The 14496-nt window shown below is 38.0% G+C and overlaps 1 protein-coding gene across 1 annotated transcript in view; it reads left to right on the forward strand.

The window, feature by feature from the left end:
- The window catches only part of Actbeta (inhibin subunit beta), a 30625-nt gene that overhangs the window by 10202 nt on the left and 5927 nt on the right, over nucleotides 1-14496 (forward strand). The window contains exons 3-5 of the mRNA XM_083090735.1: nucleotides 13160-13380; nucleotides 13631-13859; nucleotides 14309-14486. Of these exons, the coding sequence (XP_082946861.1) occupies nucleotides 13160-13380; nucleotides 13631-13859; nucleotides 14309-14486 (628 nt within the window). The remainder of the gene's footprint in view (nucleotides 1-13159; nucleotides 13381-13630; nucleotides 13860-14308; nucleotides 14487-14496) is intronic.

The following is a 14496-nucleotide window of genomic DNA, read 5'->3' on the forward strand; positions in this document are numbered from 1 at the left end:
ATCGAATCATTTTCTTCGAATATAAATCTCTCGATTATATTTTTTCATCTCGTGACCAATTTGCCGGTCGGCCAAGCGAAGATCGTGACTGCCAATGATACAGCTCGATCGGCTACTTTGATTACTTACTGATACGCGAATGTGGATCGAGAGAGATGATAAATCGCTCAAGAAGATTCGATTCGACTCCTTGCGAACTCTCAATAACACTTAGTAACATCGAATAACTGTCTGAATTATGTATTGCCTGCAATGTGCATGAGATATGCATACGACAATAGAGTTTAATGAGATACGCCGGGCGTCTTGAGAAATTATGCGAGACAAGGCGCCGGTTATTAATAATGATAAAGCGATCTTTCATCATATGGTAGTATTGCATGTTTTCTGGTTGACTGAATTAGAAATCAATAGATAGATCAGTGATTAATGTAGTGGCTGTATGCATCATTCCTTCTATAATTATACAATAGTTTGGTGTGAATTTATCTAATAGTTTTTCTATAACTATATATATAACACTGTTTATACATGTATAAACAGTGACATAACATAAATATTTATATAACATAAATAAATATTTTCATGTTCAAATAAATATTTCATGGTTCTGAAATATATCTGTACACATATACTATTTATGTTTATTTATATTATGCATATTATAAATAATAATAGCATACATAATATGAATAAATAATAGTTTCTATAACTATATAACACTTTAATATATACAACAAAAATAAATATATTTCATGTTTTTGAAATATATTATCTTCAAATAAATTTTCCATGGTTCTGAAATATATATCCTGAAATATATTTATATTTATATGAAATATTTATTTGTTTTTACAGTTGGATCAACAAAAGATATCCGATTTTACGGATACATCCGGATTTTACGATATACATCTGACTAAATGATACATTAAGTAAATCATATTATATGTATTTCCTACGTGTGTAGTGAATAAAATATATAGAGATAATTATTATTATATTGTTATTAATTGTTGTTATTAATTCTATTGCAGGATAAAATCACATCTCTACTATATTACATTTTTCACATAGTACATACATTTATTATATAATATTTATATAATATTTATATAATATAATATTACATTTATTATATAATATTTATATAATATTTATATAATAAAATATTTATTTGCTGCGTAGCGTTCAAATAGCTAACGGATCACTTTATGGATATTATAGAATTACAATGATACAATCCGCGAGCGCAAACAAATCGTATCGCGATGGCGATGGCGATGGACGACGAGAGCGCGGTGCAAGACAGATCGACGCGACGCGACGTGAGGCGTCGCGACGCGGCGCGACGCGATGGGCGAATTGACGCAGTATTTCTCAGGACGTTCGTCATTGCCCGGACGAAATCCCGTGGATCAGAGAGAGAGAAAGAAAGGGAGACCCGTGTCACACGCGCAAAGGCTGGCCATTATGCGCGCTCGACGTGGTTGTTCTTTTTTAAAAGGACTTGGCGGCGGATCTTTCCCGACAATTCTTTATGAAAGCTCGAGCATTCGTGGCTCGTAACTCGCGGCTCTTAACAGTCACAACCGGCGCACACAACATCCCCTATTTAGCTATCCTCGATTCAGCGCATGTTTTAGACGCTACCTATTCAGAGACGTGCATTATTTATTAAGTCTGATACTGTTCGATCGTATATAACTTCCCCTCGTCCTTCGTCCTTTTCTCCTCCAAATATATTTGATCCTATCTCTTGCACATTTATATTTAATATACTCATAAAACTTATTATATACATTACATTTCTATCAACCTTATTATCTTTTTTTTTATTTTTGCTGTAATCGGGTGATATTTATTTATTATATTCCGTTATTAATTATTAAATTTATTGTGATCTTTGGTTTTTTATCGTTATTTGTTTATACTCGTACAAAATTTATCTAAACTCTAATTCTTATTATACTAGTAATATTTCTTATTTTTATGCGTTGCACTTTTTAATTTGCCCTCATCGCATTCGTTAATTGCAACGAATACTATAATATACCTATCATTCTATTCATACGTGATAAAATGTTGGCGTAAACATTGCCCCGGTTCTTCGGGAGCGGTGCACGCGCAGATTGGGTTACACTCCAAGTATCCTGGAAAGTTTAATGCCGCTAATCCATCTACGAGCTTTTAACGTGGATACTTTATTCAAGGCCACACCGTGAGAGCTTAATACCGAACGGAGACGATCCCGTCTCTCGCGGACCTTGGGGTGTCGCCGGGAGCCGATACTGCGAGATGACGAGAAAACGAACGATATCGATTCCGTTTACGTTTGTTCTCGCAACACGACGCGACGCGACGCGCCGGCACTTGGTTCCATTATCCTTTTTTACGATTGTGGAAAGATTGCCGTATGCGTATAGGCGGGCGTATATTTTCGCGCAACGCCGCGATTCTATAAAAACGTCCTGCCAAATCGTGAAGGAGGATGCGATAAAAGTTGTGCTATAAAAAGTCAATCGAGATACGAGAGAGGAGCCCGATAGGCAGTAAACGACGTCGTGGAAGGAAAAAGGGGTGGAGGAGGGGGAGGGGAGGGGGGTTAATTTTTTCCCCTTTATTATTTATGGAGGCACACGCGCACGCACACACAATGGCCGATGACGTGCGATTTAGCGTGACGACTTTTCGAGAAATTCGCCAATTTCCCTCCCACGAAGGACCAAGCGTACATCCCGTATTCGATAGAATCGAGTTCGTTCAACCTGTGGGAATTCCGAGGGAGAATACAAAGTCGGACGCTACCCGACGCGGGGGTTAAAATTCTCCCGCCCCCGCATTGCCGCGAAGCGACATGCATTATCCTGTCTCTTCCTCTCTCTCTCTCTCTTTTCTTTTTCCCTTTGCGTTAACCTCTTTCTCTTTTCTTTTCTTTACTCTCTCGCTTTCTTTTTTTTTTCATTTCTTTTTCTTTCCTCATTTTACATCTCTCTCTCTCTCTATCTTTTCCACGGTTCCTCTTTTTCTAGTCTTCTCACTCTTTTTCATCTCTCATTTTTTTCATTCTCCCTTTCATCCCTTTTTTGTTCATCCCCTTTTCCTCTTTTTTCCTCCCGCCCTTCATTTCTCTCTCTTTCTGTCTGCTTCCATCCCTCGATTTTCCTTTCCTTCATTCTTCCTCCCGTTCTCTCTCTCTCTTCAGTCTCTCTTTCGCTTTTTCTCTCGTTTCGTCTCTCTCTCTCTCTTTATGGGGAGTATCAGAACCGAGAGTTTGACGGTTCAGGATGGGATGAAACGGTTCGGGATGAGTTGGAGTGGGGCAGGGTCGAACTCATGGACGAACGAGCCGACGGATAGGACGGCTGGCGCCTGTAGTCAGATCGATGCACGTGGCTCCAGCTGGGCGCCGCTCTTCGTATATCTCTTACACCCCCTTTATTCCCTCTTGACTCTCCTCATCCTAGTACACTCTGCTCTTCAAGATAGAAAAGGACAGGTTACTTCCTCTCGCTCTCTCTCCTTTTCTTTCTACGTTCTCTTGCCCGCCCTTTGCCTCTCGTCACCATCCTCATTTCTTCTCTTTCTACCCTCTTCTTCCCTTTTCTTCCCTCTTGTTTCCCTCCGCCTTACGCTTCCCTTCCGTCTCTGCGCTCTTATCTCTCCTCTTCCGCCCTCCCCCGCTTTTTCTCTCTCTGGCTCCGCGACCTCTCTATCTATCTCTCTACGCGTTCGTCTCCTTTCCCCTCTTCTTCTTCCGCCCCGCTGCCTCGCGTGCTATCCGCCGTTGTATCTTTTTCTTGGCGTTGTCTTTAATTTCTCCGGTGCACGTTCGTCTAATGTAGTACCGGGAGCCGCGCGCACAATCGCGCAATCCTGTTCACGTAACGCGCAACGTAACTCATCGTTCCACTTCAACTCCCCCATTCTCTCGCGTGCCGATTCCCCCCTGCGGTTCTTGATCCCCGAAAACTATCCATTGTAAATAAATCGGCCGATTTGTAGCGAAACTTTGCGAGCGCGCGATATTGGCGCGCCCAAGCGAATTGTGTAATTCTCGAAGGAATCTCTCCGCATGTGACTCTACTTGACGATTGTTTTATGTAAGTCGACAAATTGTATCTCGCGCTCGTGTAACTTGGAGAAAATCGAAATCACGCGAGACGATATCGCGTAATCCTGAAACTTTAGGATGTCTGACCATGTTTGATCGTTTCCACTCGCTTCTCTTTTGCGTGCTGATCAGACAGCTCGGTCGCGATTCTAGCTCAAACCGCACCAGCCACACCCAAAGGGCCGACGAAGGACGCCGCGATTTTTTTATTTTACAGATAGAGAACAGATTCGCGGTATCAATCTCTCTCTGGAATAACGAATCGATCGATGAAAATTTAATTAACGACGACGTAATTATTGGCGAAACGGAATTCGGGATACGTGTGAACGCGTGTAACATTACGCGTATAATACGTCACACGTGCTTTAAACAGCGGGTACATAGTTGCGAGCGACCACGTGGCGATAGATCTGGATCAGGGTTACTAACTGGCTATATCTGACCCTCTTATTTGACTGGTCGTATTACGGTCAATCGCCTCAGCCCTACACAATACGAGTCGGTATTGCGCTTGTATACGTGGTACTATGTCTGGAACACGTCAGTAACATGTCGCACTGTAATTAGATTCGCATTGTGGGCCTGCTCTGAGGTTGGATTTCTTATCTGTTGACAATACCTAGGGATATATACATATATACATGTATATTTGGCTTTGTGCAAATATGCGGTATTATTTTAAACGTTTTATCGACGAACGACGCTATGCGCGTCGTGTGTTTTCTTTGTCACCGGGAGTTCGATTTAACCCTTTTTGCCGCTTACTCCGCTTTTGATAATAATTAATTAAAATCAGTAATAACTGTTTTCACATGCGACGCTAATTAATATAATATTTTGTTGAATACCGAATGCAACTTAACGTATTTTTGAACTTAAAACCACTCCAACGGTAGATATCCCGAATCACCCGAATAGGAAAACTCACCGTGAAACCTCACGGACTTCCGGCTTTCCGCTCTAGTAATCACTCTCCTATCCGGCGCCCTAACTGCGAGAACTTCCTTCCGTTCCACGTGACTTCACTCTCCCGCGGAATTATACCCGCCCTTAAGCGCACTCCGATTCAAGTGATGCTTAAAAATCGCACTCTCTTCGTTTCTTCATCAATCTCAGCCCCGCAATCCCCTCGCTTCCTGTTACATCCTCGTTCTCTTGTCTCGTTCGTTCCCGTCCATGGTAACAGTTGTAATCCACCTTCCGCCCCCTTTTTCCGCCCCCTTCTTCTCTTCTGCCTCGAGCCAAACTTCTACTTCCTTCCGCACTGATCTAGTCTAATGCACTTTGCTGGTCCACGCGAATTCGTTTCCCCCGCTACGATGATTGATTCACCGTTCGTTCGATCGAGCGATCGAACCTTTCGATGCCTACGAATTGCGCGTTTACTTAAAATATAATGAATAATCAAGGATCCATCATTATTAAATTTATTTAATGACACTGACATATTTTCTCTCATACAAGCTTTACGATACTCAACTTTAAGTATTATCGTAACTAATAATCGATTCTTATGATTTAATTCGTGGAAAAATTCTCTAAACTTTATTTACTTGTAATATAAAAATATCACCATTTTTTGAAAAATAAATTTTGGATCGATTTTCCCAAGAAATCTGTCGATAAAAGATAAAATGGCAAACATTTTTGTGCTACTGGCATTTTCTCGAATTAGTATCTCGATGAAGCAATCCGAGGGACTATGGTACACGAGTTGCCCTTGCGAGGTCCTTCCTGATCTTCGGATGATGAAAATTCACGAAAGAGAAAATTCTTCTCGAAGCCTCGTCGTTATCTCCGGCCACCGCGCCGTCGCCTCCGTTTCGCTGTCTGGCTTTAAGTTGCCTCAGCAGTTTTTGCGGGATCGGCTCATTTGGGAAACGGCGAAATAGGGTTCGCTCGACGGTGCTTCTTCATTTATTCATCCGCCCGCGATCCTCGCAACGACGCCGATTCGTAGGACAGGATGTGCGATCTCTCCTCACGTCTCCCCGTCTCGATACATCGAGACGACCACGAATTGTCCTAGAAATCGCTGCTTTCTCTCGCTATTTCCTTGGCCTTCGAAGCCCAGGGGGCTCCGTGTTTATCCTTCGAAGGCTCATCCTATCACCGACGATCTCTCCGATTGTCGCAGCTCCAAGGACGGACCCGAAATCTCGTCCGTCGGCAAGTTGTCAGTGACACACTATGTGAGCTACCGACTTACAGTCGGATTCTTGAAATAGTCTTCGTTGCCGCCCTTTCTTCCCAATTTCTCTCTCGCAAGAATTATAGTCTCCGACGCTTCGTCGGGGAATCCACTCGCGTGTCGACGACGGAAACAAACCGCCCTTGATATCGCGGCACGTATCATCAAAATAGCAACTGAATTTTCGTTTGAGAAATTGTCTTTGATCAAGAGTGAATGGTTGAAAGTGATGAAAGTAACTTTGCTGTTATTATATAATATTTTGTGTTAAAAACCCCAGTGAGGAAAAGCGCTAATTTCTATTTCTAACATGTTACAGATGCTATATATATATATATATTTTTTTTTTTTTTTTTTAATATAAAACATTGTCAAACATTAGTAAAATAAAAAGGAAAGAACTGTCAAATATGCTTTCGACGCGACATTAAGCGCTGATATAATGCTATCTTTCTTATTGAACATTATGACTCTCATTATGGCTCTCATTATGGCTTTATGACAGAATTATATTGAAGCTAGACAGCGAAACGAAGAAAATAACGATAAAACTTTGAGAAGAAATTTTATTTCATCAGGAATTTTAATCAATTAGGAATTTTACAAGGATTAATCATGTATTATGGTTCGGGGCGACCATAATACACAATTATAGACAATTATAACATCGAGATGATTTCAAAAAAATGATATTTTATTTTATTTTTTCTTTTTCAATTGCTTTCTTTCAAATATAATATTTTCCAATAATATCATACATTTATCAGAGATTGTTTATTATCTTCCAACTTAGCTTTTGCTAAATTTAAGCAGACCCAATCTAATGCAATCCAACGTAATCTTAATTTTAAATTAGTTAAGAATTAGCTCTAATTTAACTGTACCAATTCACCCTCTTGCGAGGGCAGATTGATGAGCATATTTGATGGGAGGATAATTTCATTATTCGATCGGTACGAACAGGTCGACATCGTCGGCAACGCCTCTTTCTTTCCCCAAACGTTTTCCCTCTTCCCTCGATTTCTCGATCGTCGTTTTCCGACCGCCACCCCTTTTCCCCTCTCCCCCACCCGGTCCGATCCTTTCGCAACGTTTCCTCGATTTCTTTCGGTGCCATCGTGCGTTTTCCTCGGTATCCTATACTGCGACGTGTTTCAAATGGACAACTTGGCGACGGAGAGACCTTACTTCGTCTCACTGACATGCGCGTGTGCGAAATTTACGAGATTCCTCGCCATCGAGAGAATGAGAAAGAAAGAAAGAAAGAGAGAGAGAGACAAAGAAAGAAAGATCGCGTTAACCTCGATTACGCGACCAAAGTAAGGAATATGAAATAGATAAGGGCGCATGCTGAAATTTTCTTTCCATTTCGTATTCAATATAATATTTTTTTAAATGGGAGACACTTGAACCAGATATGATAAATCTGATCTGTTTTTTAAAAACTTTTTTTGTAATTCCTTCTAAAAAAATTTAAAAAAAGTTTATATTGTTAATATTAAAAATTAAAAGGAGGATGTGTATGATAAATGAGAGATAATCTTTTCTTTGATATAGCTCAAGATGAAATGATGAGAGATCGTTTTCCAACTAATGAAAATCATCATGATTAAAAAAAGATATTCAGTAATTTTAAAATATCCTATGCATGTCTTAAATTACACATTTGAGCTAAAAAAGATGTAGCTAACACAAATAATAAATACAAATGATGATCTACGTAAATAATAATCATTTGAAAAAAATCGCAGGTAAAATGGATATATATACTAAAATCATTTAATGTATGAATTACATCAAAATGTAACAATTTTGCATCGTGTTTTTCGCGTTCTCTTTATATTTTAAAATTTTATATTTCGTTTTTCGATTCATTATTTAATTCAATTGTTTTAAGTTCTATAAAACTATATGTATATGTGTGTTATTAAATAGTAAGAGCAGTTTGTTGATTGTCTCTCTATATGCGCCCTTGAAGATAGGAGTAAAACGGAGGGTTGGAACGATATATCAATGTCTCTAGGATGAATCTAGGACCTACGAATCTAAAGCCGTATATCTAAGGTTTAAATTCGGAAAAAGCTCTGACCTTTTTTTTACCATGTCACTCTGTCCTGGAAAGGGCTTTCCCTTCGAGGAAAAAGCTTTCTATTAAATTAGGGAACACGGAACCGAGGATTCTTAAAAACGACTGAGGTTTTGGTAGAAAGTGCCGGCGAAAGATTTCAAAAGTAGGACGACGCGAGTTATCTTGCGGCAGATGGCTGACACAAGGTCACGAAGAGCTTGCCAATCATTGTCGAAGCCAAATACTCGAATCGCACATTTGCGAGTCTAATATTCCAATTTAGATTCGACATTCGAGAATCTAACAGTTTCGAGAACAATACCGGAACCGCTAAAGATTGCGCTATTTCCGAAATATTCTTGTTTTCGTATGTAATGATGTCCTCATTGCGACATACTATGGAACTGCATAGTTTCCATATATACTGCAGCTTTATACGTTTATAACACGTCCTATTAATCGCCTTGATCCTCGAAAATTATGGATTTATTTTGTTTTTGGAATCGATTAAATTTATATGCATCATGCAGTTTATTATCGTGATCTTTCGATGTCGATTCGTCATCGATAAAAAACTTAATTTGAAATCATAGTTTTGAAATATATTTAACATTTTTTGGAAGTCTATTTTATATTTTTACTCTATATATATTTTTTATTATAGAGATTATATTGTTAATTTCTCTCTCTCTCTCTCTCTCTCTTTGTCTCGGAAAATCACTATTTGCTCATCGAGGACATGATAGGCGCGATGTAAGAGGCCTATAACATTCGAACCTTGGCCGTGCTAATAGACTGACTCGCTCGATAGCATTTGCTTACCGTTATACTATGCTTGATCAGTACCATCTTTTACATTGACGATAACTTCATCCACTTGTAATTTTCAACAAATCTTAATTTATCGCGCAAATAATCTTATTTCTTTGACATCATGTACAGTTTGTGATGAGTTGTGGCGAGGATCAATTTATCCGCGCGTTAAAAATCTAAATCTCGATCCAAATTTATTTTTACGTCTATAAATGCAATTATTGGGAAGATACTACTTTATATAAATAATGATAAAAAAATGATATAAGTGAAATATTTTGCAAGATAAAAAATATCATATATAAAATGAATATTTTATTGTTGATCAATTTCGTATGAGACGTTTAACTGAAGTTCACGCAAAGTAAGTTATCGGGGCGCGATATTTCTCGCGATGGTGTTCGCCTTACGCATATATAACAAAAAGCTATCACGTAGTGGGGTTTCGACGACGCATCGTATCTCACTCGAGATGATATTCATCGTAGGGTAAAAAAAAGTCTCATCGTTTCTGTTCGACGAGAAAATAGAAAACGGGGCGCAGATTCTGTGGTGGTGTCGCATTGCGGCGCACGGGGGGCAAAAGTACCACCCGATGTACCGACCTCGAAATGTGCGACAGACGATGCACTCGAAACTCGAGCGAGGCCATTAGAAAATCGAACTACGAAAATGTAGAACACGCGACCCAGAGATAGAGATAGATAGAGAGAGAGAGAGAAAGAGAGAGAGAAAGAGAGAAGGCCCAGAGAGAGCCTGGACAAGGAACATGTGCAAATCAAAGAAGACGGAAACTCGTGGTATAGAGCAAAGAGCCGAAAGTGGTGTGAATTACTTCAAGATATCGAAAGTAAGTGCTTGAGAGCCATAAGTACCCTGTTCCTTGTCGAAGATCTCCAATAAATCATTTATTAATACTAATAAAGTAGTGACATTTTGTTAAAAATGTCTCTGGCCGGAGTAAAACACAAAACATTAGACAAATGTGACACAATTAGATATATGGTACTTGTCAATCGTAATAAGGGATGAGAAGTTAATTCATGATAAAATCCTGACAAAGTGCAGTATCCAAAATATCCAAATAAGATTTAGTCCTCAAGAAATTTACTGTGTCAATAATTTTTCTCTCCTTAATTTTTCAATAATGAAATGCATAGTTATTTCCCTTAGTCTCCAGATATCTGGTACAATCAGAGAGGAATGAGCGATATGTGTCCGGGACACCCCGTGTGCACAGGAGAGCTGCCAGTATGGAAAGCCAACGCGTAATTTCAGCGTCTCGTGAGCCGCGATTGTGCCACAAATATTCCGCCACTAAAAATCCGTACTCTTGTTGTCGATCACGTGCCAAGGACGTAGACCATTCTCCTGTCTCTCTGGAGCCGCGTTTTATATATCGCACTTTTTCCTCTATATCCGCATATCCGCCTCGATCTTCTCTCACTATATCATGAGATGAAGACTTTACTCAGTTAAACGCGTGTTTAAACTTATATGATATTAATGCGAAACAAATATTACATCGCAAATTTTAATGTATTAATACATTATATATTAATACATAAATATTTATAAGTTTTTAAAATTGCAAAAATATAAAAAAATTATAGATCACTACTTGTACTTATGATAATGTTTGTATTCAGCATGCTTTTAACTAGATACATAGTCTTAAATTATAGTCTTAAATTACTTAAATTAAACTATTTAATTAATATAAAACACAATTATATAAAAAAATATAAACAAAACATATTTAACTCTGCACATGTACAATTAATCTGTTTAATTCAATTTAATTTCGGACTAATCTTTTTTCCTTTCTCGAATATATTCTTAAATTCATTATCATACGTAGCGGTTTTAATGATATATCTTTTATTATTAAGATGTATATCGCATATATATATATATATATATATATATATATATATATATACTCCGTTGCATCTCTGCTCTCAATTCCATCCTGTAAGGAAAGAAGAATCGAATTGTGTACGTTCGGGCGTGGTGCCTTCGCGAAAGACAAGAATGTTACGATCATCGATATTGTTTCACTGCGCTTTCCTTGGATTTCACAAAATTAATTAGAAATCAATTAAAATTTTCTCTCTCTCTCACTCACTCTCTCCCTTTTTTTCTCCTCGTATCTTTCTAATATTTTATTTTATTATCCTGAATTAATTAAATTAAACAATTTAATAATCAAAAGATAATTATATGAAGAAAATTGACAAGATACATCTAGATCTGCATGTGCACATGTGCGATTAATTTAATTGTTTGATTCAATTTAATTTCGAAATAAGATTCAGAGAAATAAAGTCTTTTAACAGTCTGTATCTTTTTATTTTTTATTATTAAACGTAAGATCATTTTATTTTATTTCAATTTAATTTTCAAATTTTCAATTCTCGCAATTATACGTATACAAAAGCATAAAAATCTGCCCTGATATCTATCCGCGAAAAAACACACGCACACATATACATATATACATATACACTTCTTTAATAATTTCAACCCAGAGAAGACTCGACCAAAAATAATGTAATAGTGAAAAATAATAATAAAAAATAATAAAAATAATAACGCGGCATAACACACGAGGAATAATACTCTGCCGCGAGTCTTCGCTAATCTATCACGAGTCATTACATCCTGGTTATCGGCTATCGCAAAGACGACGAAACAGCGATATAATCGCGTATCGTCGTACTGGATGCTATAGCGCGCGCAGCGGCACGGCTAGTTGACTGCGGAGACGAGGGTGTGGGTGGTAGGTGGTGATGGCGGCGGCGGCGGCGGCGGCCGCGGGGGAGACGACGGCGGCGGTGGCGACGGCGGATTACAACGGAGGAGTGTGCGGTGAAAGGCAAAAGGCAGACGGGCGGCAGACACCCTGTGCTTATCCCCATCCCGACCCACCCCGCTCGGTCCGTGACTCACCAAACCGTTAAAGGATGAAGCCGCCCTGCTTTTACTCTACGCGCACCACACAGACGCGCGCAGGTGCACACGTACACCCTCTCGACAGAGGACAGGGAGAAAGAGAGAGACGAAAGGAGCGGTGCTTTCGAGTGAACGAACGTGAACGCAGCGTACGTGCACATATGCGTGTATGTGTGAGTGCGTGTACATACGTATGAAGGGTGACTAGAAAGCGCAGAGATCATAATTATGAGCAGTCTTCTAGGAGCAAACTTTGTCTTCATTAAAATATTGAGGCATTAATGATTCTTTGTATTACAGTGATTGAAGTCGCGTCTTCTTTGGTCTTACTTAAGAAATATAGTTTTTGATTGAACAATATTATTATTCAATTTAATTCAAGTAAACTTTATCTCTTTAGAATATTAATTTAAGACATAATTAATTTATAAACATGTATTTTTTTAATGTCAAATAATTAAGAAGTTCACTAAACGCTGATATTTTTTACGCATAATTTTCTAAAATAAAAGCTCGATATGCGTTACAGAATTTGTCATTAAAAAATAAAAAATTTTAATATTCTATACTATTCGAATGAAGTCTGGCGTGTAATTTCTCTATTATCGTAATGGGAAAAGAGACAAGAAGAACAGAAAATCTATCTCAATCATTTAGATGCGACATTTTTATCGCAAACACGTCGGAAATTAATAATTATATGTATCTCTCTCTCTCATGTACATAATTATTCCTTTTTCAAATTTTTTTTCACAAATACTAATTGTTCGCGTACAAATTTTAGAGATAAAATTTTAGAGAATATTAATGATTTCTTAACTTATTAGAAATACAAAATTATTATAATTTTCAAAATTCTTAAAACATTTTTAGAACTGTAACAATCAATATCTCGAATTAAAAGACTAAAATAAAATATAAGTTATAATCATTTAAATCGAATCCTTATGTATAATTCAATGTGTAATTTATCTCTGTTCTTCCCAAATTAAGATACACATTTATTCTGTTCCAGGACACACGTTAAACCGCCAGCCATTGCTGGAATTCCCGATGTCGAGCGGTGAACCGGCATTGGAACCCCTGAGAATCAAAAGGGCCACTCTGTGGGCGAGAGTTGAGCTCAAGCACGCTCATCACTATCAGCATCATCGTCCTAATCAAATCAACCAAAGAAACATCACTCTCTGGGTGTTTAGAGTACATTGCGGTAACACGACGCATCTCCGAGGCAAGGTAATTTACTTTGTAACTTTTATACAAATACTTTTATACAAATCTTTGATATAGAGTTTAATATCACATTTTTTTCTTAATTCTTCAATCCTAAATTTGACTAATTTTTATCGATTACATTCGTTTTTATATTTTCTTTTTATTAAAAGAGAGAAGCGTAATTTTTCTAACATGTAGTGAAAAATCATTCCCTCTCGGCATTCTTAGAAGAATAAATCTCTCTATCTAAGATGAGTGGTTTAACTTACAGGAGCTTGGTCAACATCTGGAGATGGTAACATCTCTCGTAGTGAACGTCGGCCAGCTCGGCTGGCAGAAATTCGACGTGACGAAGGTCGTCAGCAGATGGTATACGACGAGCTACTCGAAGGATAAGCTGACGTTGCTCGTCGATTGCAGCGGGTGCGGTTCGCACGTCCACGTATCGACCTTCGATGGGTATCCGCCGCACGTGATCGAGTCGTCTTTAAATTCGAAAGGTAATTCTCGAACAATTTCGAAGAATTTGATAAAAATCAGAAATATATCAGAAATAGAATCAGTAATAGAGAGAGATCCTGAAAATCATCTCTATGCGTTGTGCGAATATCTTCTTGCAAGCTAGTTGTAAATTTTTATTAAAAATTATTAGTTTATCATTAATAGAAAAATAAAGTTTAATAAAAATATACTTTAATATTGATAAATAATATAAAATTAATATAAAAAAAATTAAAATTCCGATTTTAACCAGACTTTTTGATGAGTTAATGTGAAACTGATGGCATTTTGATCAGTTTGATCAAAACGTCATCTGAAAGTATTATTCTCGTCCGATACGACTAGTTAATAATTCTACTATTATTTATAATTCCTTATCGCTATTACTTTATGTGTGTGGATAGAAGTATTCAATAAAATTTGAATAATATTTATAAATCACTTTCAGCCGATCACGATCCAGATAGACCATTTCTAGTCGTGCGTACGGATCCAGCGGCCGTGAAGCGTGTAAGAAGACGGGCGATCGAATGCAGCGGTGCAATAAAAGGCCAGTGTTGCAAGCAACGGTTCTACGTGAGCTTCTCTCAACTGGGATGGGACGACTGGATCATTGCTCCTAAGGGGTAAATAAGC

This window comes from Camponotus vicinus, unplaced genomic scaffold, assembly GCF_025532165.1.
Source record: "Camponotus vicinus isolate PSW18456_S1 unplaced genomic scaffold, iyCamVici1.0 SCAF_2, whole genome shotgun sequence".
Lineage (NCBI taxonomy): Eukaryota > Metazoa > Arthropoda > Insecta > Hymenoptera > Formicidae > Camponotus > Camponotus vicinus.